Source organism: Glycine max, chromosome 1 (assembly GCF_000004515.6).
Source record: "Glycine max cultivar Williams 82 chromosome 1, Glycine_max_v4.0, whole genome shotgun sequence".
Taxonomy (NCBI): domain Eukaryota; kingdom Viridiplantae; phylum Streptophyta; class Magnoliopsida; order Fabales; family Fabaceae; genus Glycine; species Glycine max.
In genome coordinates, this window is record NC_016088.4 from 2,746,838 (window position 1) to 2,771,682 (window position 24,845).

General features: G+C 33.1%; 3 protein-coding genes and 1 non-coding gene across 4 annotated transcripts; 2 read left to right on the forward strand and 2 right to left on the reverse strand.

Annotated features, from left to right (window-relative positions):
* Nucleotides 1-85: 85 nt before the first annotated feature.
* LOC100797729 (protein DETOXIFICATION 29) lies at nt 86-7,936 on the reverse strand. The gene is made up of 8 exons (XM_003517664.5): nt 7,522-7,936; nt 5,901-6,442; nt 3,647-3,733; nt 3,090-3,146; nt 2,076-2,314; nt 1,732-1,850; nt 518-604; nt 86-388 (listed from the first exon to the last, which is right to left on the reverse strand). Exons 1-8 carry the CDS (start codon nt 7,858-7,860, stop codon nt 302-304), a joined length of 1,557 nt encoding a protein of 518 aa, XP_003517712.1. The 5' UTR covers nt 7,861-7,936; the 3' UTR covers nt 86-301.
* Nucleotides 7,937-15,794: 7,858 nt separating this feature from the next.
* Nucleotides 15,795-15,866, forward strand: TRNAC-GCA (transfer RNA cysteine (anticodon GCA)). Its single transcript has one exon. It is a non-coding gene; the product is annotated as a tRNA-Cys (tRNA).
* A 2,053-nt stretch (nt 15,867-17,919) lies between these two features.
* On the forward strand, nt 17,920-20,240 carry LOC100779659 (uncharacterized). The gene has a single exon (XM_003517475.5). The coding sequence runs from the start codon at nt 18,144-18,146 to the stop codon at nt 19,977-19,979; it is 1,836 nt and encodes a 611-aa protein (XP_003517523.1). The 5' UTR covers nt 17,920-18,143; the 3' UTR covers nt 19,980-20,240.
* Nucleotides 20,241-21,309: 1,069 nt separating this feature from the next.
* Nucleotides 21,310-24,174, reverse strand: LOC100781817 (F-box protein At1g70590). Its single transcript, XM_003517479.5, has 4 exons — nt 23,557-24,174; nt 22,924-23,060; nt 22,533-22,715; nt 21,310-21,938 (listed from the first exon to the last, which is right to left on the reverse strand). The coding sequence occupies exons 1-4, from the start codon at nt 24,053-24,055 to the stop codon at nt 21,774-21,776; spliced, it is 984 nt and encodes a 327-aa protein (XP_003517527.1). The 5' UTR covers nt 24,056-24,174; the 3' UTR covers nt 21,310-21,773.
* Nucleotides 24,175-24,845: the final 671 nt, after the last annotated feature.

The window sequence follows — 24,845 nt, forward strand, 5'->3', positions numbered from 1 at the left end:
TTTCTAAATAAAATCATTAAAAAAATGGCTTTGTAGCAATTAAAGCTCGTCTGTCCTCAATTCAAATATAGTACGTCGTGATGTTGTATGGTACCATGCATTTCTTTTTCTGCGATTTATTAACCAAAAAGAAATTCTCCTACTATTTCATGTTCCCTTCTTCTGTGTTTTCTAAAATAAATAAGAAGTTGAATAATGGCCTTGCAACAATTTTTTATAGAATATTCTAAAGCAACTAAAGCTTTTCTGTCAACAATTCAAGTATCATACTTCATATCGTACCAATTCTCCTACTGCAATTTCATGTTTCTTGTGTGTTTTCTGTGTCATTCACAGTCGCTTTTTTATGTCCACCCCAAGTCCGTATCCTATCTTCGGCAAGGGAGGCCTGCGATTTAATTTTGTGTTAGTCACCACTTCATAATTAATTATATATATGCTTGAAAGCAAATTAACATTGTCTTGAACTTGCAATTTGTTGATATACATGAGAGAATACTGAATAATAATATCTTACCTCTTCGTTCCAATTAGTTTTGTAAATCAGCACCAAAAGAACACATGTTTGGAGGATAGTCCCTGATATCATTCCTAACCAGATTCCCTGAAAACAAACAATTATCAACAATATTAAAGAACTGTGTACTGCCTTTTGAATTTGAAGAACATGTTAGGTTTTACTTGACCTTTATATTTAGCCATTTTAAAATAATAATAATTTTACAGTCTGATTGTAGGTGTGTCGTTAAGTAATTAGCTCGTCTGTTCTCAAGAATAATAATAATTTGTTTTTCTGATTGTAGGTGTGTCATCTAGTCAATTAGTGTTTGTTGTATAATGAGTTGGAATATTCTGCATCAGTGTGTTGATATTGCAATCTTTTGAAAATTTTCCAAAGCTACTATAGCAAAAAAAGCCTAGGATATTCTGAATAAAACATATGGAGGGGTTGGCAAGACAAATAAGGTGAAGCTACAAATTATTCGAAGGCAATATGAATTATTGTTTATGTCTGATCATGAGTCCATTGCTAACTACTTCAGCCAAGTTCAAATGCTTGTCAATGCCATGAAGGCCTACAAAGAAGAGTTGACAGATCAACAAGTTGTTGGCAAGGTGCTAAGAACCTCGACACCTCGGTTTGATCATGTTGTAGTGGCAATTGAAGAATAAAAAGATCTTAATTTAATGAAGGTGGAGGAGCTGCAAAACTCTCTTGAAGAAGATGTGCAGAGAATCAATGAGAGGAGATGATGAAAAGACTCAAGAACAAGCTCTGCAGGCTCAACAATTTCAAGAATAAAGGTGCAGGTGAATGGAACAAGAAAGGAAAAAGCAAATGGAAAGGGGGAAGGAGCAGTGAATCAACAAATGGTCAAGATTAGTACGATCATGATGAAGGAAAATTCTCAAATAAAACAAATGGTGGCCAATCTAGAAAAATAAGAGTTGGAAAAAGAAGTTTGATAAGAGGAAGATTTAGTGCTACAACTTTAACAAGTGGAGGCACTTTGAAGATGAATGTAGAAGTAACAAAGGAGGAAAGGAAAGATTGAATGATGAAGCAAATCTTGCTCATAATGATAGGAAAGATTCTGATACAGTGTTGTTGGTGGGCACCACAAGTATTAAGATTGGTCTTGATTTCTCCTTCACTAAAATTTGTTGGAAGATATAATTCATTCTAATTAGTATCCTTATAAATAAAGGAGAGAATTGAGAATGGCATACCTTGACTCCCCAGTCAAGCTTGTAACCCAATACAAGACCCACAGGAATTCCAAAAAGGTAGTAGCATGCAATGTTTACATAGGCAACAAGAGCCTGCCATCCCGCCCCAATGGCAACTCCTGCACAAAATTAAAATTTAAAAATGTCATACATAAAATTAATTGATAATTAAAAGAAAAATGATATTTTTTTATTCTTGGTAATAAAAGGTAAATATAGAAAGATTTATAATAATTCACAAGTTATACTCAAACAATTAAGCTAGACTCTCATATCAAAGAAAAATGACTGAGTAACTTGAAAGAATATATGAAATAATTAAGAACCTTAATTAATTTTGTTACCTGAGAGAACAGGCTGAACATTATTAATGACAATGCAGAAGCACAAAAATGGTGTGAGGTCCTTAACTAGATCTTGCACTTCTGTGTCGTTTGAAAACAGGGAAGGGTACTCATTCCGCGAGATCATCAAAACAATAGCGAGTAAAACTCCGATCAAAACCGAAGTAATCACGGCAACCACTAGGGAAAATAATGCTGTTCTTGGGTGGCGTGCCCCTAGTTCATTCGATATTCTCACACTGAAATTTCATCCAAACTTTACATAAAAAAACAATAGTCTTTATCATGATAGTACAATCCTTTTATTTATTTTTTAAAATTTGTATATCATGATTTTATCAATATAGATTAATAAATATATCTTGAATAAATTACTCATACAGATTTTACAACATTTTCTATTGTATTGTCTTTTATTCTCTCTTAATGACGTCATCTATTTTATTACACATCTTCTTTTATTTTTATCCATATTTTCTATATAAAATGTTGTATAAATTTAAGAGGAGTATTAAGAAGAGACTTTTTAATATATTATTTCAAATACACTCTAATATTAAAAATTATAAAAGTGTTAATAAGATTAGTTAAATAAGTAAAACTCAAAATTTTGCAATATTTCCGATAAATTTAAATCAATGAAAAAAAATATTAAGTGTTTTAGAGTTTTTGTTAATGTATCTTTAATTTTAATCTGTCTTAAATATATTTTTAATTCTTGATAAATGATCATTTTTTCTTTGGTACCTAATAATTTTTTTAACTTTTTGATTCCTAATAATATTTTTATTTTGTTTCGTTTTCCCTAAGCCGTATATATATAAATTTTCAAAGCGCTACTTAAACAAATTTGAGGACCATAAATAAATAAAAAACTATTAGGGACAAAATATTAAAAAAAGTATGGGAGCCCAAAATAAAAATTCAGTCTTTATCATAGATCAAAACATATTTAAGTCTTTTAATATACAATTAATTTCTCATTAGCATAAAGTAGGTAATACGGAAGCAAACCTTGTGGCAGCGTTCATCCCAAAAGATACCATGATGGTCCAGCCTAATATATTCATGCTGCCAAGTAAAAAATAAAAATATGATTGTTGCTAAGAAAAACAAAAACAAATGATGAATAGCATAAGCTAAGTGAGAACAAAAGAGAATAACATTATAACAAAAGCTACAAAGTCAGCAATAATGTGAATAAAACAAATGGTGAAAGACACAAAATAAAATAATAAATACCCAACCCCAGTTATACAAAAAGAGTTATTTTCTTTGGACATTTCTGGTTAGTGGATCTGCCACTAATAATTTTGTCTGAGAAATATAAGCTTGTATAGTTGCAGGCTGAATTATCTATAACAAGAAAAATGTTTTATGCTCTTTAATTAACTCTTGAATTAGCAAACAAATCCTATCACTTTATTTCTTTTATTAATTCTTAAAATTTATCAAAATCTAGATCATTAGTTTTTTAGGGTGTTTTTTTTTCTTGACAAATGGAAATAAATATACTCTATCGCATGTTCTTCAAGAACTTAAGAAAACACAACTTGTTATTACTCACTCACCAGATAGAGAAGGCGTCTACGGAGACTTGTGCATTCTTGAGGTATCCAGCGAACAAAATTAAAGCCATAAAGTACCATGTTTCCAAGCTGCGCACATGATGCATCAGAGAAAATATACATAACTTTCTTACATAAAATTAAATATTCCAGTCTTTTAAGATTAAAAAAATGGATATCCATCGAACATGAAACAGGAATACTAGTCAAATAGGATGTTCTTACCTAACATTGATTTAATTTTATATTGCATCACACACGTACTTTAGTTATGTTTATAGTATTGTTTAATTTTTGGTTCAATAACTGATATTAGATATTTTATGTACCTTCTCACACTTATTTAATAACTTAAATTAATTTGTTAAGTAGTTGACATATAATATGTTATCAGAGTTACAAAGACTATACAGTCTATATATACTTTCATTCTTTTAAAAATAAAAGAAAATTCTCAATAAGAAATAAAGTAAATTTACTTTGTGTATAATTGGTTCATTACACATATATACAGCATTATTAACCATATAAAACCCATTAAAAGCTTTTGATAATTGTTTTGCATGTGATTTGTTTCATAAAAGATTTAAATTACACAAATTAATAATTAAAAATCTATTGATAACAAAGAAGATAACAAATCGATCTCTTTATTACAATAAATTATGATCTTCTTCAAATAAGAAATTATACTATTCTTATTTTAATAGAAAAATTGAGGAAGAAATTAATATTTAAAATAATAATACATATATAACAAATTCTTATAATACTTTATAATTATTTTTAGTCTTTACCATTTTCCATCACATTATTTATCTTATATCACACTTTTTCCTTTTTTTAATCTTTCTCTTACATAATGTTGTTTTAAATATACTGAAATATCAATACGCAAATGTTTATAACTTTTCATGTCTCTTCTTATCACACACTTTTACTTTTAATTTTTTTTTTTTTAAGAAAACTAAAAAATAATATTCTCATTCATTATTTAATGAGAAAAAAACTAAAAAGTAGTATAAATGCTATGATAAAAAAACTTAAAAGATAATATAATTATCTTTTCTCTGTTCTGTAGCTTTCACGTCCACACCACTTGGCTTTTGTTGGTTGTAACTTCAGTCTTCAAAGATCCAAAAGTTTTTGTTTTATTTCCCAATATAACATAACATAAATAATACCTTATGTGGTAACAATAATTTTTTTTTTTTTTTGGAAACGGCTGTGGTAACAATATACTAGTATCATAGTAGGAATGCTTCTTTTTTTGTTGAATGAAAAAACAAAATATGTGTACATGTATCAGACCAGAATCACCAGATTCCCTGCACTTGCTTTAAAAAGTATTAGACCAGATTCCCTGCACTTGTTTATTTTAAAGCAAGTGCTGTACATTCTACTTTCTACAATATATAATCTAGTAGGTAAAAGAGCAACTAGCCATGGGCAATTATCTATTTTAAACATCTCATTATTAAACACTTATTATTTTTTATATTTCTTGTTTCCTATTAATTAAATCATGTCATTTTATTATCTCATATATTTTAGTTAAATTTTTAATAATAAAATGAAAATATGTTCGCAGGTATCAGACCAGATTCCCTGCACTTGTTGTTTTTAAGTGCAACAAGTGGTGCACATACTACTACAATCTAAACTAGTAGTCAAAATAGTACACCATTGTTGAACACTCTATTTTAAACATTGCTCTCAACATTAATACTTATCATTTTTTAATATTTCTATTCTATTATTTATTTATTTATTTTGGTAAATAAAATAAAATATTTTTATAATTTTTATTCTTTTAGACGGATTATAATGACTAATAATCATCATTTCAAGTTTAATAACATTTAACGTTTATCACTAAATTTTTTTCTTACAAACTAAACATTTGTAGTTAACTGAGTCACTATTGGAATATTAATTTACTATTTCATGGGAAGAAATTAAGTTATTTCAAAAGTAATTTTAAGAAAATTATTTCTATTTTTATTATTTATTTTCTTAAAATCTAATAATCAAAATTAATTACTCATTATAAATATTAAATGTTAAAAATATAAAAATAAGAATGAAAAATAACTTAAAAAGAATTAATTACTCATTTATTTTCTTAATTCATCCTCTTATTTCATATATTCATTAAATTTGTAATTATGAAATTAATGTTACATATTTTAAAGAGATGATGAGAATGATAAAAAAAAAAAAAACACGTACGTGGATGTGTTTTGCAAGCACTCACCAGAGCATAACAGCAGAAGCAAGAGAGAGGCGAAAGAACCCCCAAAGACTCCGAAACGCTTCCCACGAGAACCCGTTCCACGCCGGCCAGCACCACCCTCCGAAAACATAAACCAACTGGGCCACCACCACGAACCACCACGATCCGTTGAGCACGACGGCGGCGCCCACGAGCCCCCACTCCAGCTTCACCATGAGCAGCCAGCTCAGCACCGGGTGCAGCACCATGGCCATCCCGGCTATCGCCGCGATCACCATCACCTTGCTCTGCGCCTGCAGGAACTTCGCCACCGGAAAATTCAGCGCGTAAGCGAACAGCTGCGGAATCATCCAAATGGCGAAGGTCCCCGCAGCCTCCGAAATTTCGGTGTCTTGCCCTATCAACTTCAGAACTTGTCCCGCGAAGATGTACAAAGGGCACAGTACACAGGCCGTGCTGAGGAGTAACACCCATGATCGTTGCATGTACACTCCCAGCATGTCCAGCTTCCCTGCCCCCACCGCTTGTCCGCACAGCGTTTCCAACGCGCTTCCCATCCCTAGCTGCTCGGAATCACATTTTTTTTTATCCAAAATAAACATCAAAATATATTTATGATAATTTAGGATGTGTTCAGTTTGCATTTTTATTTTTTATTTTTATTTTTTGTTTTTATTTTCTGAAAATTATTTTGATTATCAAAAGATTAGAATTTTGAAAATATGTTTAGTTTGACTTTTTATTTTTTGCTTTCAAGAAATAAAAATGCTGTAAATTGTGTTTTAAAAAAAATGTATTTTTAGATTTGTTTAAAATTACATTTTTTATCATCGTATTTTTATTTAATCCAAAATGAGGTTCCTGATTTTAACTAAAAACGAGATTTTATTGTTTTCAATTTTTAGTTCGTTTGAGAAAATATTTTAAAAACACATTTCTATCATATTTTTTACTCCCAATGAAAATAAAAACACAAAATAATAAAACCAAACACCCCATATGTTTTGTGTTCTTTAATTAACTGATCTATATTTTTTTATGTATTTTTTTTTATTTGACTAATCAAAACTGCATTATTACATCTAGTGATGAAACAAGTAATTAATGATACTACCTACAAGGAGTAGTACTAGGTCCACTATGCCAGCCAGTGAAACAACTAAGATACGGAATATTTTTGGTCATGATAAAAGAAAGCCAAAACTAAGATACTGTTTATTTTAATATATATATATATATATATATATATATATATATATATATATATATATATATATATATATATATATATATATATTCAGAAAATAGAAAGATGATTTTTGTAAGAAAATACTGTATCGTTAATAAACACATTGTACCATGTAATTGTTGGCCTATACTACTCAACAAACACTTTGCATCTGTAAGTGTTAAGAAAAGATAAAAAATATCGTGTAAAATTAAAATAAAAACTATAGAAGTATTCATGTGTATCATAGTATTTTAATATGTACTGTTAAAAAATAAAAATGTAGAATTATAAAATGCTGCTAGCTAGACACGGATACTATTAGTATTCATGTGTATCAGGGTGTGTATATGATGTAGCCTCTTTCATCAATCATGAACCGTAGTTATGTGATTATGGAGAGAAGGATTTTACCATTATGCCGTAGGAGAAGCCGGCGATGAGGGAGTTTTCAACGGAGACGGCGGCGAGGTCAATGGTGCCGACGTGGCCGGCAAAGATTTGAGTGAAGGCGCCGAGGGAGTACTTTGAGACGAAGGAGAAGATGGCGGGGCCGGCGAGGTACCAGAGCTTCTTTGACTCCACCATGAATTCCCTATAGAAGTCGCCGGCGCCGGTGATCGGAGCTATGTCAGGGGTGCCGGCGCTAAAAACTGCGGTTGTTTCTGCTGGGTGAGGGTGGATTTGATGGGGTTCGTCGGCCCTGGCCGTGAGAAGTGGCTGTGTGGAGGAGTTGCCATCTGAGTGTTTCATATTGCAGAGAGAGAGAGAGTTGGAGTGAAATGACAGAGCAGAGTTTTTTGATAGGCTCAACAGCAAGTGTTACAGACCAGGTTAATTTATATATATGACCTGGCTTATCAACATTTTAATTTTATTTAATAGAAAGAGATCATGTAAAAGAGAAAAGTGTGTGGGGGAGTGATCATATAGATGTATAAGAAAAACATAAAGAAAATAATATGTTAGTAAAATGTATAAAGAAGTATATTGATGTTAATTATATTTTCATGTTTTTTCATAGTCGATCTTGTGCGCGAATTATATATATATTTCATATCTTTTGATGTTTAATATTATTCCACATGAATTAAGAAAAATTTAATGGAATTAAAGATTATTAAGTTTGGACTAAAATGTCCTTATTTAATATCTTGATTCACTACAAAAAATAAATGATTTGTGACAGCTAAATAAGTTTTTTTTTCGGTTAAAAATTGTCACAATTTCTGTTTTCGATAGTTAGGATTAACTATCAGTACTTCAGACGTTAGAAACAATATGTGACCGGTTTTAGTTAAATATAAGTAAATTTGTTTGAAAAATTATGACTGTTAAAAATCACCAGTAATTACTTTTTTTTTTCCTTGACTTTTTCTAACAATTATGATTGTAAAATTGTCATAAAGTGTTTTTTTCCTTTTTAAATTTTTTATAACAAATATTATATATTTTACTATTCATTATATCACCTATTGATTATGATAGTAGGAGACACCTCATGGGTGGCCCTCACCTTGTTCTTATGGCTCCTCATGAACCACCCTCACATGGAGCAAAAAATCTTGAGCAAGGTCACAACTTTCCTCGCCGGCACGTGCGGCGGACACTGACGTTGTTACCCAATCCACCTCAAACTAGAGGGAGATCTGACTTTGGAACCAAGATTTGAGTGGTTTTAAAAGTGAGGTTGAAGGATTTGGGAAGGAGGAGACTCGGGAGATGTGGGATTGGGGTGGGAGGGTTTCAAATTTAGGGATTGGACTAGGATTAGGTTAGGTTTTGTGAATAACAGTGCATTGAGGAGTCTTTCATAATTGTTCTTACTTATTAAAATAAAAAATAAAAAAATTATTGACGGTTTTAATCGTCATAAGTGTCCATCTAAAAAAACTTTAAAGATAAATAATAGTTAATTTTGTTTTTAAATGTGTAATTAATTGACAACTACATAAAAATATAAGATTTAGTCTCAAAAGTGTAAAAAATACAATAAATATATTTATTCGTTAATTTTTGTTCGTCATTATTAATAAAATAATTCACATAACACAAAAAAACGGATTATCACTAAAATAACTGTCAACATTTTTTAAGTACTTATTTCTCAACCAATTTTATATTTTCACAATCATTTGAATGTTTTCCCTGGAAACAACTTTAACCAAAAGTTTTGAAGCATCGGATAGATGCTTGGAAAATATCTCAAGATTTGCTAGCAATTTCAATTATGAATTACCTTTAGATGGAAAGGTAGTTATTTTGGGAGATATGTTATTTCTAGGAGATCAAGGCAAGATACTAATGCATCCATTAATATTCTTCATGTTTGTGGTTTTTTTTTTTTCCTTTCAATTGTTGAGGCTTTCAAAAAACACGAGACTTAATTCATCCTGAAGTCAATCTAACCATGCTGAATTGAAACAATTTAGTGAATAGATATTGTAAATAGGAGATGGATCCTTGCCGAGGATAGCATTGAAGGAGAGTGTGAAATTGAAATACCTCAAGATATGTTGATTAAAAATTCAAAAAATGCTTTGGATGAATTAACTGACTTTGCATATTCTAATGCGTTACAAACTTTGAATAATCCTAAATATTTCATGGAAAGAAGCACCTTGTGTCCTACATTGGATGTTGTAAGTTGTAACACAAGTAAATTAACAACTACATGATAAATAAAATTGTAGGAGAGGAAAACACATTTGAGTTTTGAATCAATTGGTGTTGAAAAAATAAATATCAAATGTGAGTTAAAGACTTTTTCATTAGAGATCTTAAATGATAGGCAAAATTGTATTCTCATTTTGTCTCCAACTTTAGATTTGGTCTCCCAGTAAATTAATTCACAAATTTTATTTTTCTAAAATCATGTAATGTTAATCTCCTAGGCTACAATTGGACGTTGACCGTTAACAAGTGATGTTGACGTTCTTATTGGATGACGAGTGCCACGTGTCATGTTCTGATTGAATGCCAACTCCATGAAAGATGAAATGCATTGTTGTTTTCATTGACCAATCATAACATAATATGTGACAGTCGTCATCCAATAAAAACGTGACACGTGACAGTCAACATCACTTGCTAACGGTTAACGTCCAACCGTGACCTAGGGGCTAACATTGCATGATTTTAGAAAATAGGAGGACAAAATTTGTGAATTAATTTACTGGGGAACCAAATCCAAAATTAGAGATAAACTGAGGACCAAATTTATAATTTTATCTAAATGATATTAATTGTTTTGGATTTTCTCCTCATAAAACTGAATTTGAAGGTTGGAGTGTCTGTGATGTTGTTGAGGGATATTAATCAATTAAATGCGAGTAAGGAGGATGAAAAAAATGTTATCCAATATCAAATTCTTACTAAAAACAATGTTGGTGGTATTATGACTCCTAGCAATCAAACAATACTATATGATTTTATCAACAAAAGAAAGTAATACATACCATTAAAGTAACACAAAGTAACTAAATGATTTTATCTTAACTGCATGATTATGAAATCTATTCTGTATTGTTTATCCTACTTCTATCCAGGCATTCATATTGGCTTTGTGGTGGATTTCAATGTTCAAACATAAGCATATTAATTGGTTAAATCACTAATTGAGTATTTGCTTTCTCATTCTTTCAGGATGGAAAAATAGAAGCTGAGGTCAAGCTCACGGGAATTCTCAGTTTAGGAGCATTGCAACCAGGTGAAAGTCGAAAATATGGCACGACTATTGCACCTGGATTATATGCACCTGTATGGACATGGCAGTTGATTGCAAGCCCGGTGAAGCATTTAATCAGGTCAGTGTGCAACTATACTTTTCATTTGGCAATGTCTTTATTCTTCAATGCTGAAGTCTGAAGGAATGTTTTGGTTGACTCATACTTCAATGTTTTTAGCTCGTGTAACATTGCCGCCCATCTCAAATTTTATTCTTAAGAAAAAAAATTGCATGAAAATCTACTGTTTATGTAGCTTGCATTCTGTAACAGAAGGTTAAGCACCACAATGAATTGTGTGTTGAATAATACCTAATATTAAGAGTACATAGTAGTATCTCTTTTGATAATTAATATCATATTAGCTAAATAACATGATCTTTGACATAGCCACTCATGGTTGTATGAAGTTTTTGTTCTTTTTTACTTCCCTTCCTTTTACTGTAATTTTATTAGTCGAAATTCTTTCATAACTTAATAGTCCATCATTCTATGGTTCCTTTTTGAAAAAAGGTGGAAAAAAGTCTTCCACTTCCATCAAAACTATAAAATTCACTGCTAGTATGTGTTCATAAATAATACGACAAAGTAGTAACAGTCCTCTTCCCTCTCCAGGTTGTCGAGGTGGATGCCAAGGTTGAAGAGCCAGGAAAGAATAATGTTTACAACAATGCATTTTATGCAGAGGAAAAACTGCTTAAATCAGAATTGGAAGCAATGCGTGATTGTAACCCTTTATCTGCTCGACACTGGATCGTAAGTTCCTACCACTTGTATATTATAAGAAAAATAACAAAAAGAAGAAGAAATGAAACATGCAAAATTCCAATTTTTCTTGGTGACTATTTCCATCCACCTCTATTACTGTAACTATACTTATTGTGCTAGCAGGGACAGTCAGTGAAATTTTCAAATTTGGCTGCTGTTTTTATTCTTCTCTATATAAGTAAAATTCCTATGTATGTTTGCCTTTTTATCATTTGTTTCTTCTACCTTCTCAGTTTTCATGTTTTCCATGTGCATATTTCCTGCTAGATACCGGCATATTGAGTTGTTCTGCAGTTAAATTATCAAAGCTGGGATGGTTCACTTGTTAGAAAACACTCTTTGACATATTGTAACAATTTTTGCTCAAGTGAACTTCCTGTTTTAGGTTAGGAACACAAGGAAGGTACCTGGTTCAAATTGTTTACCCTTGGCTGGTTCAGAGGCCAAGTTTCTGAGGAGATCAGCTTTCTTGAAGCACAATCTTTGGGTCACTCCTTATGCTCCCGACAAAATGCATCCTGGAGGAGAGTTCTCTAATCAGAATCCACGCGTTGGAGAGTTCTTTGATTAGTTCACTTGTTTCTATTTCTATGAGAGTTGATATATAATTTGCACATGTTCTTAAGTATATAAGCATGCTTTATGTATGTTGCACATCCAATACACATTAAGGGATGGCAATTTTTCCCATCTTATAGGCATCCTCACGATGACTGTCTGATATAAATAGTGTGTTTGGAAAACACCAAGAATCAATTCTACTCCTCAAAATCATGGTGGTACCAGGAAAAAATAGAAGTAACTATTTGTTACTTTGCCTTCACCTTGAAAAATAATAATTTTCTCATCATGAATCTAATCCAAACACACTATAAGACATCATTGACTGATAATTGTACTCTTTGGGCTTTTGTTGTTCTAATTCATTCTTTATACATGTTATCTGATATGGAGAACTACTCCAGGTACGTGTTTGGTGTGACACATATTCCCCGATTGGAAGACTGGCTAGTTATGCCTGTGGAACGCATTAGCTTTACGCTTATGGTATTCCTCTCAAAATTATCTTATTTCATTGCCATTCTTTCTGTGCAAAAGTAGAGTGAGATTCATATTAAACTACTATAACATGCTTAGGGCTATCACAACAAGTTTTGAGTGCAATGTAGTTATTCATTATCAATCTCATTTGAATTCTCCCAATCCAAAACTGAAGTTCATCTTCGAAATTGTTAAACTGTGCTATGTTTGAGAATTAGACATCATGTCTTTGGGAGCACTTTTCAGTAGCATCGGATAATTTTCTGTCCATACTGTTGCAATTAATTTTGTTCTGCTATTCATGATGCAGCCACATGGGTTTTTCAATTGCTCCCCAGCTGTAGATTTTCCCCCAAGTGCAAGTGATTTGGATGATAAGGAGAATGGGATGTCTGCAAAGCCTATTCAGAATGGGATGGTTGCTTTGCTCTAAAAGGACCAAAAGTAGAGACCATTTGATTATGTTTGTCATCACCTAAGTGAGTGCATCATTTTAATTAATTAAAAATCTTCAATAACAAAGTTTCTTGTGGTTCACAGAATAGCTATTTACGTGATGCATGTCATGTAATTGTAAAATGATAGTACTTTATTGGTTTCTCTGAAATCTAAATTGATGCGACGTTCTTTTCGTCAGAAAGTGGAATGTGTTGGATTAAAATACGTTCCCATGTAATATATACTGTTTGCACCTGGTAAAATTCAGTTCCATATATTTACACAAGGATAATACTGAGCGTGTGCTTGGAATATAGTTGAAAAAGTGGAGTTCTGTTGAATTTAATTTTATAAACTTAAATTTAGTTAAAAGTAAGTTTAATACAACTTAATTTATGTTTGAAATGACTTTTCTACGTTCATAATAGACAAACGAGAAAGGGGTAACTTGATAAACCTCAATTTGGATGAAAATCACTTTTTGTCAAACAAACATATGCAGCTTTTCATAAAGAGTGAATCTCAGATTGGATGCTTAAATGCAAAACCAAACACCTTGAGTAGTATGAAAAATCCATTTCTTCATTCTTTATATATGCAACACATGGATTAGTATAATTTCGTCAATACAAAATAGCAAAGTTCTTCACATAATAGGCCTTTTCTTTCTGCATCCCAACCATCTCAACCTACACCCCTTGTGAATAACAGATTAGGTAATTCCGAATGTAAAACTTTCATTCTTAATTTTTCTCTACTGAAAGGAGATACTCTTTGTAAATTTCGGATTAAGTAATCCAAAATGTAAAACTTTTATTTCAGATTAACCTTTCCATATCGAAGAGGGATATAGGTTGATTTTTATAGGGTACAGAAAGAAAAGACCCACAAAATATTAGTACCATTCCAAACCATCCAAATGATGGCCCATAATATGAAAATCCTCGAGATTCCTACCCATCATGAGTTGGTATGATTATGATTGCTCCAAGGATCGTCGAATTAGGGAACAGACGTGTAGTTTAAGACTCATTTAGTAGTTAAGCAAATTAATATGGAAAATATTTTAATTTGATTCGATGGCCATCGCAGGTGCATTAATTTAATATAGAGATATCAGTTAGCCGTCACAAACATTATCTTGTTGACGATAATGTTGTCTCAACCAAAATGGTAGTTATATTACAAATTTGAATAAATTATTTGCACGTATTATTTTTAGTGCTGTATTAAAAATTGTTTTTAATGTTAATATCTAGTTAATAGAAGAGATCATTGTCCACTAATTTAAATACCGAACTGAATAACTGCGTTTACAAGTTTTGAAAGTGAAATAAGTTTTGTTAAATTACACGCAACACAAAAAAAATTCTTTTAAGTTGTGACATGTTATTAGGTTTGGGAGCTTCTAGAGAGGGAATAATGGTTCTATTCTTTTCCATTCTCATTGTTGTATTATAGTTTTGTTGTTGCAATCAAGTATCAGTAGTTGCACTACTTGTTGCAACCAAGTATCAGTAGTTGCACTACTTGAATGTGATCATTTTCTTTTATTAATTTTTTTTATCAGTATGAATAAAAAAATATGTATAAAAAATTTATAATAATTCACATTATTATTTAATCAACTGAACTAATTAGATTACTTTGTGTTTCTTTTGTTGATTTTATATAACTTGTACACATCATAAATTTTTATAATTCAGCAGTTAAGACTTTTGTTATATGTGTCTTAGTTTATGCGCACCTTATTTTTAAAGTATCTATCTGTTTTTTAGTAGTAAATAGTGTGCAACTTATTATTTGAATGGTGTCTTATCTTTAATTATCCCTTATATGGTATATTTGTAAGGACATAGGAAAACATTGATAATGATAAGAAGTAGTAAAAGGAAGGGATGGAGAAAGAGAAAACAAGGAGGGATTGGATTAGAGAAGGAATGACTTGTCTTTATCTATTTGATAAACGTGGATTGAGGGGCTTGACTATTGTATTATTACTTGCTAGGAAAGTGCACATTCCTTGTATATTGTTAGGAATGTGGCTTCAAGTTACCATACAACTTCAGAGTTCATGTGTCCATTTTAATTTATTTTCTGTGGTCGTAGTTAGACAAACTTGGAATTTTATTTTTCACTAGGATAATGGAATTGAGAGGTGTCGTGCATGTGTGGAGATTCAAACTCGAGGCCTTCAATCATATATGATGGTGTCTTGCACTAGTTGCTATAATTGTGTGCTGTGTTCATTGTTCAACATGTCCATTTGCACATTTGATAGGGTCTGGAAATTTCTACAGGACCTTCTAATTCCAAATACAAATTTAAATGTCTAACAAGTGAATAAAAATAATAGTAATAAAAAAGACAACGGTAAGATTGAATAAGACTAAATGGAAATAAGTTCATTGTTTAAAGAGAATCATAAAATTTTATAACTGGTGAAATAACATTTGTGAAGATAAAGTAATTGTCAGAGGTCAAAATGTCACAGAACCTGTACAAAAAATGTGTTTCATAATATCGATTGCAATAAATGTTAAAAAATTTAATTGCATCAATATTTAAAAAAATTGTGTGAATATTTGTTTTTGTTTTTTCAGTCACATTCATTAATACAGATTATAGGAAATTTACTCAGGTGTCTGACGTTACAATTTCAAATGAAATATTCATACCTTTGATTAAATTAAAAATGCTTACTAGGCATCGTCAGGGTCCATAGCTCAGTGGTAGAGCATTTGACTGCAGATCAAGAGGTCACCGGTTCGAACCCGGTTGGGCCCTTAAACTTAAATTTTTAATAACGTAATGTAGTAATATAGTTAATACATTTAGGTTATAATATATTCAGGGGTGTAAATGAATTTATGTATTTTTTATTATATTATGTTAGATTTTAAAATTATAAAGGTTTTTAGATTACATTGTAAAACTAAAAAATAATAATAAGAAAAATAAACAGAATAAAATCGAAAAAATGAATTATAATATTTCAAATTAAATGCTAAAAATCTATTTATTTATACTTTGCCTATTAATTGATATAAAAAGATTAAAAATTATACTAAACCTTAAAAACAAGTTTATAGAAAGATTAACTTATTTAAAAATTATACCTATCTAAAATTTTAATATAAAATAAATTTTTAAGTAGATTAACAAGTCAAATTAGCCTTTCAAAAAGACTAATTATTTATAACAAATTTTTGTAAAATATATAATTTTATTATATTCAAATTCTAAACTAAAAACTTATAAAATTATCAAAATTTATAAATAAATATGAAAATATAAAAAAAATAGAGAAACCTCCCTATCCCTATTATGTGAAATTCACAAGTTGAGTCTAAAATAATTTATAACAAGTAATAAATTAAGTTTAAGTCTTAATATTTTTAAATAGATCAAAATTATTTAAATAAAGTATTCTTTTGTGTTAACAAAGATTAATTCAATTAATGAAAATAAGACTTATATTTCATAAAAATGTGTATTTAAATTTTGTTATTGTTCATATAAGAATCTTATTAGTAGGTGATGTTATATACTTTTATAAATGTTATTTAAGGTTCGAGACACTTATTTATAGTGATGAAGTTATAATCAAATAATTACTCAATCTCTTGATTTTAGAGATAAGATAATTTAATATTAAATTTGATATAAATAAGAAGACAATAACTAAATAAGAATGATGACAAGGAAAGATATAAAAAAGATTTGATGACAAGGAAAATATATTAAAAGATTTATTTGCAAGTTAATCATTAGAAATGTAGAATATCCTCATCTAGTAACTCCATGGACCTAACTCACCCCTTAATAAAACAAATAAATAAATAAATAGTGTTTTATCGTCTTAATTTTTGCAGTCTAATTTATTTTTTAAGTCAATTTGATTATTTAATTTTTTAAAATTTGATTTGATTTTTAAAATTTTTTAAATCGATTTAATTTGATCATTCAATTTAAATGATAAGAAATTACATTTTATGATAATTTAAAATTGTTACTAAATAGTTTTAAACCGATACAAAATTCATTTTTTCAAAAAAAAATAGTCAATTTTAAAACTTAAAAGACTAAATTAAACTAAAAAAAATACTAAAGAATCAAATTGAATCAATTTTAAAAATTAAATTAAATCTAAATAATAAATTAAAAAACTAATTTAATGATGAAATATTATTAACAAACTTGGGCAACAAAAATACAACTGTCTAGTTACAAGAGAAATTTTATTTATATTTTTTTATAAACCCTTACATAATAAAAATTTGTAATAAATAATATAATATAATGTGATTAAACAAATAAAAACATTATAAAAATACTATATATCAACATTAACAATATAACTTATCATATACAATCTTTGTAAAATTAGTATGTTAAAAAAGTGTCGAAAAGCACGCTCCTCGGAAGCGAGTGCCATGAACTGTGCAGTGCTCGACAGAAGAATAAACAACAAGTATTGTGAGCAGAGGTTACGTTACGTACGAGTCAATTTGACTCCTAACCCCTAAATCCTAATTAGCAAACTCAAATCCCTTAATCCCTTCTTCTTACACTAATTTAAACCTAATCAATTCTTGCAAGCTCTCCTCGCAATTCGCAACGAAATCCATATTATTATTTGTCCTTCACGCAAAGCAAAACAAACAAAAATAACTTAAAGATAATTACTTCAATTAATAAAATCAGTAATTTAGTACTATATAATTTCCAAATCCACGATTAAAAAGAGTAATTAGAGCCCGATATAGAAAAAAAGGACTGTATAATTTTCAATTTTTTTTTTTTAAAGTAAAGAGAGAAGAAGTTACTTGTGTGCTGCTAACGTTTGGAGTTAAGACAAAACAAAAACATAAAAACATGCGTGGCAGAACAACAACAGTGTCAAATGAACAATAACATAAACGCCCGTTCCGTTTCCCGACTTGGATTCTATCAGACTCAGCGTCGACTCGGTTGACTCGTTTCTATCGCAGCAACACACACCACCATCATATCATACCACCGAAGAAATCTCTTATTATTATTTTTCTCGGCGCAGCGGCGATGGCATCATCGGAGCAGGAGAAGCGAGTGGAGGACGAGTTGTCGTACCCTATTATGGTGGCGGAGCGAGTTCGCTCGGCGGTGGACGAGTCCGACTCGTTCAAACTCGAGTGCTCCGAGGTTGGGAAGCACGTCGATCGCATCCTCCAAATGCTCCGAACCCTCGTTCGCTTCGCCACCGCCACCGCCACCTCCGCCGCCACGCCGCCCCTCTACGATCGTCCCATCCGCCGCGTCGCCGCGGAGACGGCGAAAAACCTCGAGCGCGCCCTCGCCCTCGTCAGCAAGTGCAAGCGCCGCAGCATCCTCCGCCGTGTCGTCTCCATCGTCGGCGCCGCCGATTTCCTGAAGGTCCTCACCCACCTGGACGCCTCCGGCGGCGACATGAAGTGGCTCCTCAGCATCCTGGACGGCGGCGGCGGCATTGTCGTCTCCCTCCCTCCGATCGCCAGTAACGACCCTATTCTCTCTTGGGTATGGTCTTTCATCGCTTCCATTCAAATGGGTCAATTAAACGATAGAATTGAGGCTGCGAATGAACTTGCTTCTTTAGCACAAGACAATGATAGGAACAAAAAGATCATAGTTGAGGAATGTGGGGTGCCTCCTTTGTTGAAGCTTTTCAAGGAAGGCACTTCCCCTCTTGCTCAAATTGCTGCTGCTAATGCTTTGTGTCATTTGGCTAATGATTTGGATAGGGTTAGAGTCATTGTGAGTGAGCATGGTGTGCCTGCTGTTGTCCAGATTCTCAGTGACTCCCCCATGAGGGTTCAGACCCTGGCTGCCAATTTGGTTGCCAGGATGGCCAAGCATGACCCTGTCGCACAGGAGGATTTCGCTCGGGAGAACGCCATTAGGCCGCTCGTCACGCTCCTGTCGTTTGATACCTTTGTGGATGATCCATTGGGGCATTTGGGGAAGCAGAGTATTCACTCTATTGTTCAGATTAATAAAGAGTTGGGGAAGGGTGGTCAGGGAGGGTGGAAGTTCACGAGTTCCTACTCGAATTCATATTTGTTTATGGAGGGGAGTAGCCGGGGAGGGAACCATAGGAAGGAGAGGGGGAATGAGGATCCTGCTGTGAAGCTTCAGCTGAAGGTTAGTTGCGCTGAGGCGTTGTGGATGCTTGCCAGAGGGAGCGTGACCAACAGTAGGAAGATAACCGAGACCAAAGGGATGCTTTGTTTGGCTAAGATTGTTGAGATGGAGCAAGGGGAGCTGCAGCTTAATTGCCTGATGACAATAATGGAGATAACCGCTGCTGCTGAATCCAATGCTGATCTTCGTCGTGCAGCGTTTAAGACCAACTCTCCGCCTGCTAAAGCTGTTGTGGAACAGCTGCTGAGGATAATTAAAGAGGTGGACAGCCCGGCATTGCAAATTCCAGCAATGAAGGCCATTGGCTCATTGGCTAGGACGTTTCCTGTTAGAGAGACCCGGGTAATTGAACCTCTAGTGACACAGATGGGTAATAGAAACACAGAAGTAGCAGATGAGGCAGTGGCTGCACTTACCAAGTTTGCTTCTCCGGATAATTACCTACACATCGAGCATTCTAAGACGATAATTGAATTCAATGGAATCCCGGCACTGATGAGACTGCTAAGGAGTAATGAAGTTACACAAATGCATCGCGGGCTAACACTTCTTTGCTACCTGGCACTGCATGCCGGCAACAGTGAGTCCTTGGAACAAGCAAGGGTGTTGACAGTTCTAGAGGGTGCAGACAGAACAGTTCTTCCTCCGCATATAAAGGAATTGGTCTCCAGGGCAATAATCCACCTCAATTTGTATCATGCAGGAATGAATTCTCAAAGGATATCATACTTGCCTTGACTGCAAATTTAGCTTGTTTGTGGACCCTGCGTTTTTGTGGGTTCATCAGTATAGTGTCGAGTTAGTTGCATCTGGTCAACTCTTTGGGGAATAAGGGGGCTTTATAGGAACAAATCATAGTTAAGAAAATACATTAGTTCTTCAGCTTAGACAGTTTCTTCTTTTTTTCTCCCCTCATAAAACTAGTCAATGGGTTTGGCAGTTGTGCAGAGATTTTTATTGTATAATTAATAATTAATTTTTAGTCATTTGATTTTATTACTTGAGTACTTATTTTTTTCATTAAGCATGTTCTCTACATTGCCTTTTTGATAATGCAAATTCTTGTAGTTGGATAGAATTGTTGGAGGTTTGATTCCTTCATAAATGTTGCAGTGGCTTTGCTGTTGGAAGTCTGTTTAACAGCTTACCTCTGATCTCATGTCTTGAAATGATCAATACTTCAATTGCACAATTTTTGTTAATCGAATCTGCTTTGTTCTTCAGTCTTTGGAGTTTTATGTTAACAGAAGAACTTACATTTTGTGAGCGCTTGTTAGATCAATACCGATGATAATGGGTATGCATCATTCTTATATGACAACAGGAATCAGTTATTGCCCTTCTTGTCCACTCATAGTATGGAGCTTATGACTTGACTATCTTTTGTGATGTTCATAATTTGTAAGTGGGAGCTCTGTTATGTTAATAAGTGCTTTTATGTGCTATTCTGTATTTCGCTCGTGTAAAAAGTTTCGAATTGAAAGAACTTGTCTGCATGTTCTGGTCGGCCAAATGATAATTCTACCATAAGAGCCTGCAGGATTCCGTTACTTCAGAGATGGTGACTGAACACGGCATTGGAATCTCTTCTTTTTTTTTTTTTTTTCCTTTCTAAATGTTTTTTAAACTGGTTGTTCAGATTCCATGGAATTGGAAATTCTACTTGTCCCCTTTTCGTTCCTGAAAAACACATGTTTGACATAAATTTTGAATGGTAAGAATCTATTATGCCCATTATGATCCAATTTGATTCAGCATCGACAAAGCACTGGCTATGCTTGCAAGTCATGCTATTTATTTGATTTCATGAACCATTTGGGAATATGAATACCACATTCAAGATATTCCATCTCTATCTATCTATTGTTTGTCCAGCTGAACAGGCAAATGCCATCTAGAGGGCAAACAGAAGCGTGTATTTTTCTTGACATCCTTAACCAGTGAGGCACCTGCCTAAACGAAACTCGTGATTAACCAGAGTATATGAAACTTTCACGCTAGGGAAGGGTGAACATATTATTTCATGTATAATTGGAAGAATATTGATACACTAAACGATGTCATAAAATAATATAAAATTGGACATGGTTAATTAATTGTAGATTAGAATTGAACAACACTGGAGGTTAAACTGATTCTCTTGTAAAATCAGACACACAGCTAGGTAAACCTTTTCAACCATTATATAATATGGAGTAGTATGACGTTGCAATTTTCTACTTGCCATTCATGACAAAAAACGCCCACCACATTCTACCCTGCACAGTTCTAAGGGGGGAACTTAAGAGGAACTTTCAACTAGTCAATAGGGCGTTTTACAAACTAGTTTTACAAACGCCCACCAACTAGTTTTTTTTTATATATATATTATAGGAAAACCACTATATTCAGGATTAGTAGGCAAAGGCAGTTTCTTAGACAGCTCCTCCTGCTTTCCTTGCTTTTATGCTTAGGCATTCTTTGTTGATTTCTCACTCTTACGACTGATCAAGGTCATGCAACTTCTTCATCACAAACCGCATAAGGATTGGGTCAACTTGATGGCAATGCGCGCCAACTGTTAGCTAGATGCATAGCGTGATCACGTGAAACTGATGACAGCCGATGAAGAACTGCGTTCTTGACATGAGCAGCACCTTTTTCTCCAGCACGAGTAGCAAGTTCCAAGTATACCACAGCCTTCATCATGTCTCCTTCCTGTACCAAATATTGTCCAGTAATCCTTTAGTTGTTAATTATCATTACCATAATCCTACCATTACTTTTAGTCATTGCTGATTGCCATTCTAATAGTATAAACATATTCCAGACAAGAACACAAGAATGAAACCAAAGTATAAAAATTGAGGCAACTGATACAACAATGGAACTTTAACCGAAAGAGCAAGTATCAAAATGCCAGATTGAAATAAAACCTCAAACAAACAACAATCAGTGTCCAGGTGCAAAATCACATTTTGCAAGAGTCAATGTGTAAGTCTAAATCTATTGTAATGCACTTGAAAACTTGCATAACAGAGATCAAAACAGAGAGTGTAACCAAGCAACACTGACAAGAACCAAATTTATGAGATGACAAAGTCATAGAAAAAACATCTAGCAAATGGCTTCAGTTTCAAATTAACAAGCTTCGGAAACAAATTAATCAGGCAAAATCACAGATTCAACAAAAGTGCCATGATGTCCGGTTTCTAAAGAGAGAAAAATTCATAAAGACATCAAGTGTTTAATTTGTTCTCTGGCAAACATTCAAAGCACAAAGGAGCAGCATAAAGGGATAAAAATACTTACAGAAAAGAGAGCAAGTCCATGCTCAAATTGAGCTTTACTATGACCACGATCTGCAGCCCGCTTCATCCATTTTCTTGCTAGTTGATGATTACTTGCCAGTCCTTCCCCAAAGGAGAAGCACAAGGAGATATTGTACATAGCACGGACATACCCACCCTCTGCAGCTTTCATATACCATTTAGCCTGTTCCAGGAAAAACTTGTTAAAACCAAAGATCACAACACATCACAATAACAACAGAACCAAAAACACCCAATATCATAAGCCAACTCTCAAACCAAGAACCAAGCAGATTTCCCATCCTTTAACACACACACACGCACCCCTGAAAGAAAAGGTTCACTACTTCACTCAAAATTAGAAGAGGAGAGGAAAAGGATAGAGCACCAACAGCTTCTTTCAGATTGCTACGGACCCTCCCACCACTTCGATGCAGACAAAGTGCAAGCTGGTACTGAGCACGAACATTCCCACAAACAGAAGCTTTACGTAACCATTTCACAGCTTTCTCAGTGTTCGGAGGTTCAGCTGCGTAACATAGATATAACTTTTCAGACACCAATTATCAGCATCAACATAATGTATATATATTCATTAACAATCCCCAAACAAATACATACATATATACAGATATAAAAAGCAACACCTTACCCTTTCATTTATTTAAATAATAATACCAAAAAAAATATTTCTAGCCCCAGTCTCGAAGACGAAAAAAAAACTTTAAGATATATATATATATATATAGTATGCAAGTATGCAGTGAGTAAGAGGAAGGAGACAGAACAACAAGGATATTAGACACAACCTAAAGTATGTCCGAAAATACCAATAAACATAGACAGAATAAAAAAAGTGCATGTGATAAGGAAGATTCCCTTCCATTCTCTCCTACGAAGAAGGAAATGAAACATAAAACTTCAACACAACGAGAATTGCCCTGCAATTATATACACTATTTATTTTCATATTGCTAGTCGATGTGGGACATGAAATTAGGGTATAATGTAAAGAAATGAAAAACCTTGGAGATAGGAAAGTCCCAAATTGCACTGAGCAGAAGGATTTCCGAGTTCCGCGGCCTTAAGATACAACTCCATGGCCTTCGGCTTCTCGCCTCGCTCCCAGTAGATGAGGCCGGCGTCGACCATGGCGAGGGCGGAGCCGCGCACGGCGGCTTTGGTGAAGGAGTCTAGGGCCTTGTCGACGTTGGGGCGGACGCCGCGGCGGCCGTGCTTGAAGCGCTTCCCCCAGCGGAGCAGCACCATGGCCTCCCGCAGCGGCCGCAGCGCCTCGCACCACGCGCGACACACCAGCGACGCCGCGCGGAGATTGGGGTCGTCGAAGGAGGCGGCGATCTTCGCCAGCACGTCGTAGGGGAGCGACGAGAATTCGCCGCCGACGCCGGGAGGGGACGGCGGAGGAGGACGCGCACAGAGGCGCGTGGAGCGTGCGGCGGAGAATTCGGAACGGTTGGAGTAAGGGAGGGAGGAGAAGGCGCGAGGCCATGTTCGGTGCTTCATCTGCTGCAGAGTGAGTGTCAGAGAGAAAGAAAGAAAGAGAGAGTGCGTTGGTGAATGGGTGGTATCGGTAATTCGCTTCACGCGTTTTATTTTGCATAATATCTATCTATCAGTAAAGTTTATTGGAATATTAGTCTCTTTCAAACTATACTTAATTAATATATAGTAATTATTAGTGTAAGTATAATGTATGAGTATAATTTTTTTAGGTAAATAGTGAAATATATGCATGAAAGTACGAGGATATGATAATTTTGTTAATGAAAAATAATAAATTTAAATTTAATTTTTGAATGTGTAAAAAATATAATAAATTAATTTTGTAATAATTAAATGATAAATTGATCTTAAATTTTATTATTTAATATCAAATTAATCCTCAAAAATATAATTTATTATCAAATTAATCTTTAAACATTATATCTTAATAATAAAATGATCTCACAAATTTAACGACAAGATTAATTTGTCATATTTTTTCATATTTAATGATAAATTTATATTTTTCATCTTTTAAGAATCAATTTATCATTACATCATATTTTCAAGAATAAATTTAACTATTTATCTATTTTATATTTTAAAAAATAAAAAATGTATTAGTACATTTTTAACACAATTTATTCATAACTCAACAGTTATAGTCAACTCAACAGTTATAGTCATTAGATGTGACTGTAAAGTTCATTATCCTTTCATATCAGTGAAAGCTCAACATATTTCCTTTATTTCTTTTTAACAAAATATTATATCATCAAAATGTATTCTTTGGCATTTACTCTTTATTATT

What these genes read in the sequence shown, in the direction of transcription:
- LOC100779659 (XM_003517475.5), top strand. Translation starts at nt 18,144, where the DNA reads ATGGCATCATCGGAGCAGGAGAAGCGAGTGGAGGACGAGTTGTCGTAC.
- LOC100797729 (XM_003517664.5), bottom strand. Translation starts at nt 7,860, where the DNA reads ATGAAACACTCAGATGGCAACTCCTCCACACAGCCACTTCTCACGGCC. An exon ending in AGCTTGACTGGGGAGTCAAG is followed by an intron (nt 605 to 1,731) that starts GTATGCCATTCT and finishes GTTTGTTTTCAG; the next exon opens with GGAATCTGGTTAGGAATGAT. An exon ending in AAACTAATTGGAACGAAGAG is followed by an intron (nt 389 to 517) that starts GTAAGATATTAT and finishes ATTAAATCGCAG; the next exon opens with GCCTCCCTTGCCGAAGATAG.
- LOC100781817 (XM_003517479.5), bottom strand. Translation starts at nt 24,055, where the DNA reads ATGAAGCACCGAACATGGCCTCGCGCCTTCTCCTCCCTCCCTTACTCC. An exon ending in GGGACTTTCCTATCTCCAAG is followed by an intron (nt 23,061 to 23,556) that starts GTTTTTCATTTC and finishes TATGTTACGCAG; the next exon opens with CTGAACCTCCGAACACTGAG. An exon ending in GTAGCAATCTGAAAGAAGCT is followed by an intron (nt 22,716 to 22,923) that starts GTTGGTGCTCTA and finishes TTCCTGGAACAG; the next exon opens with GCTAAATGGTATATGAAAGC.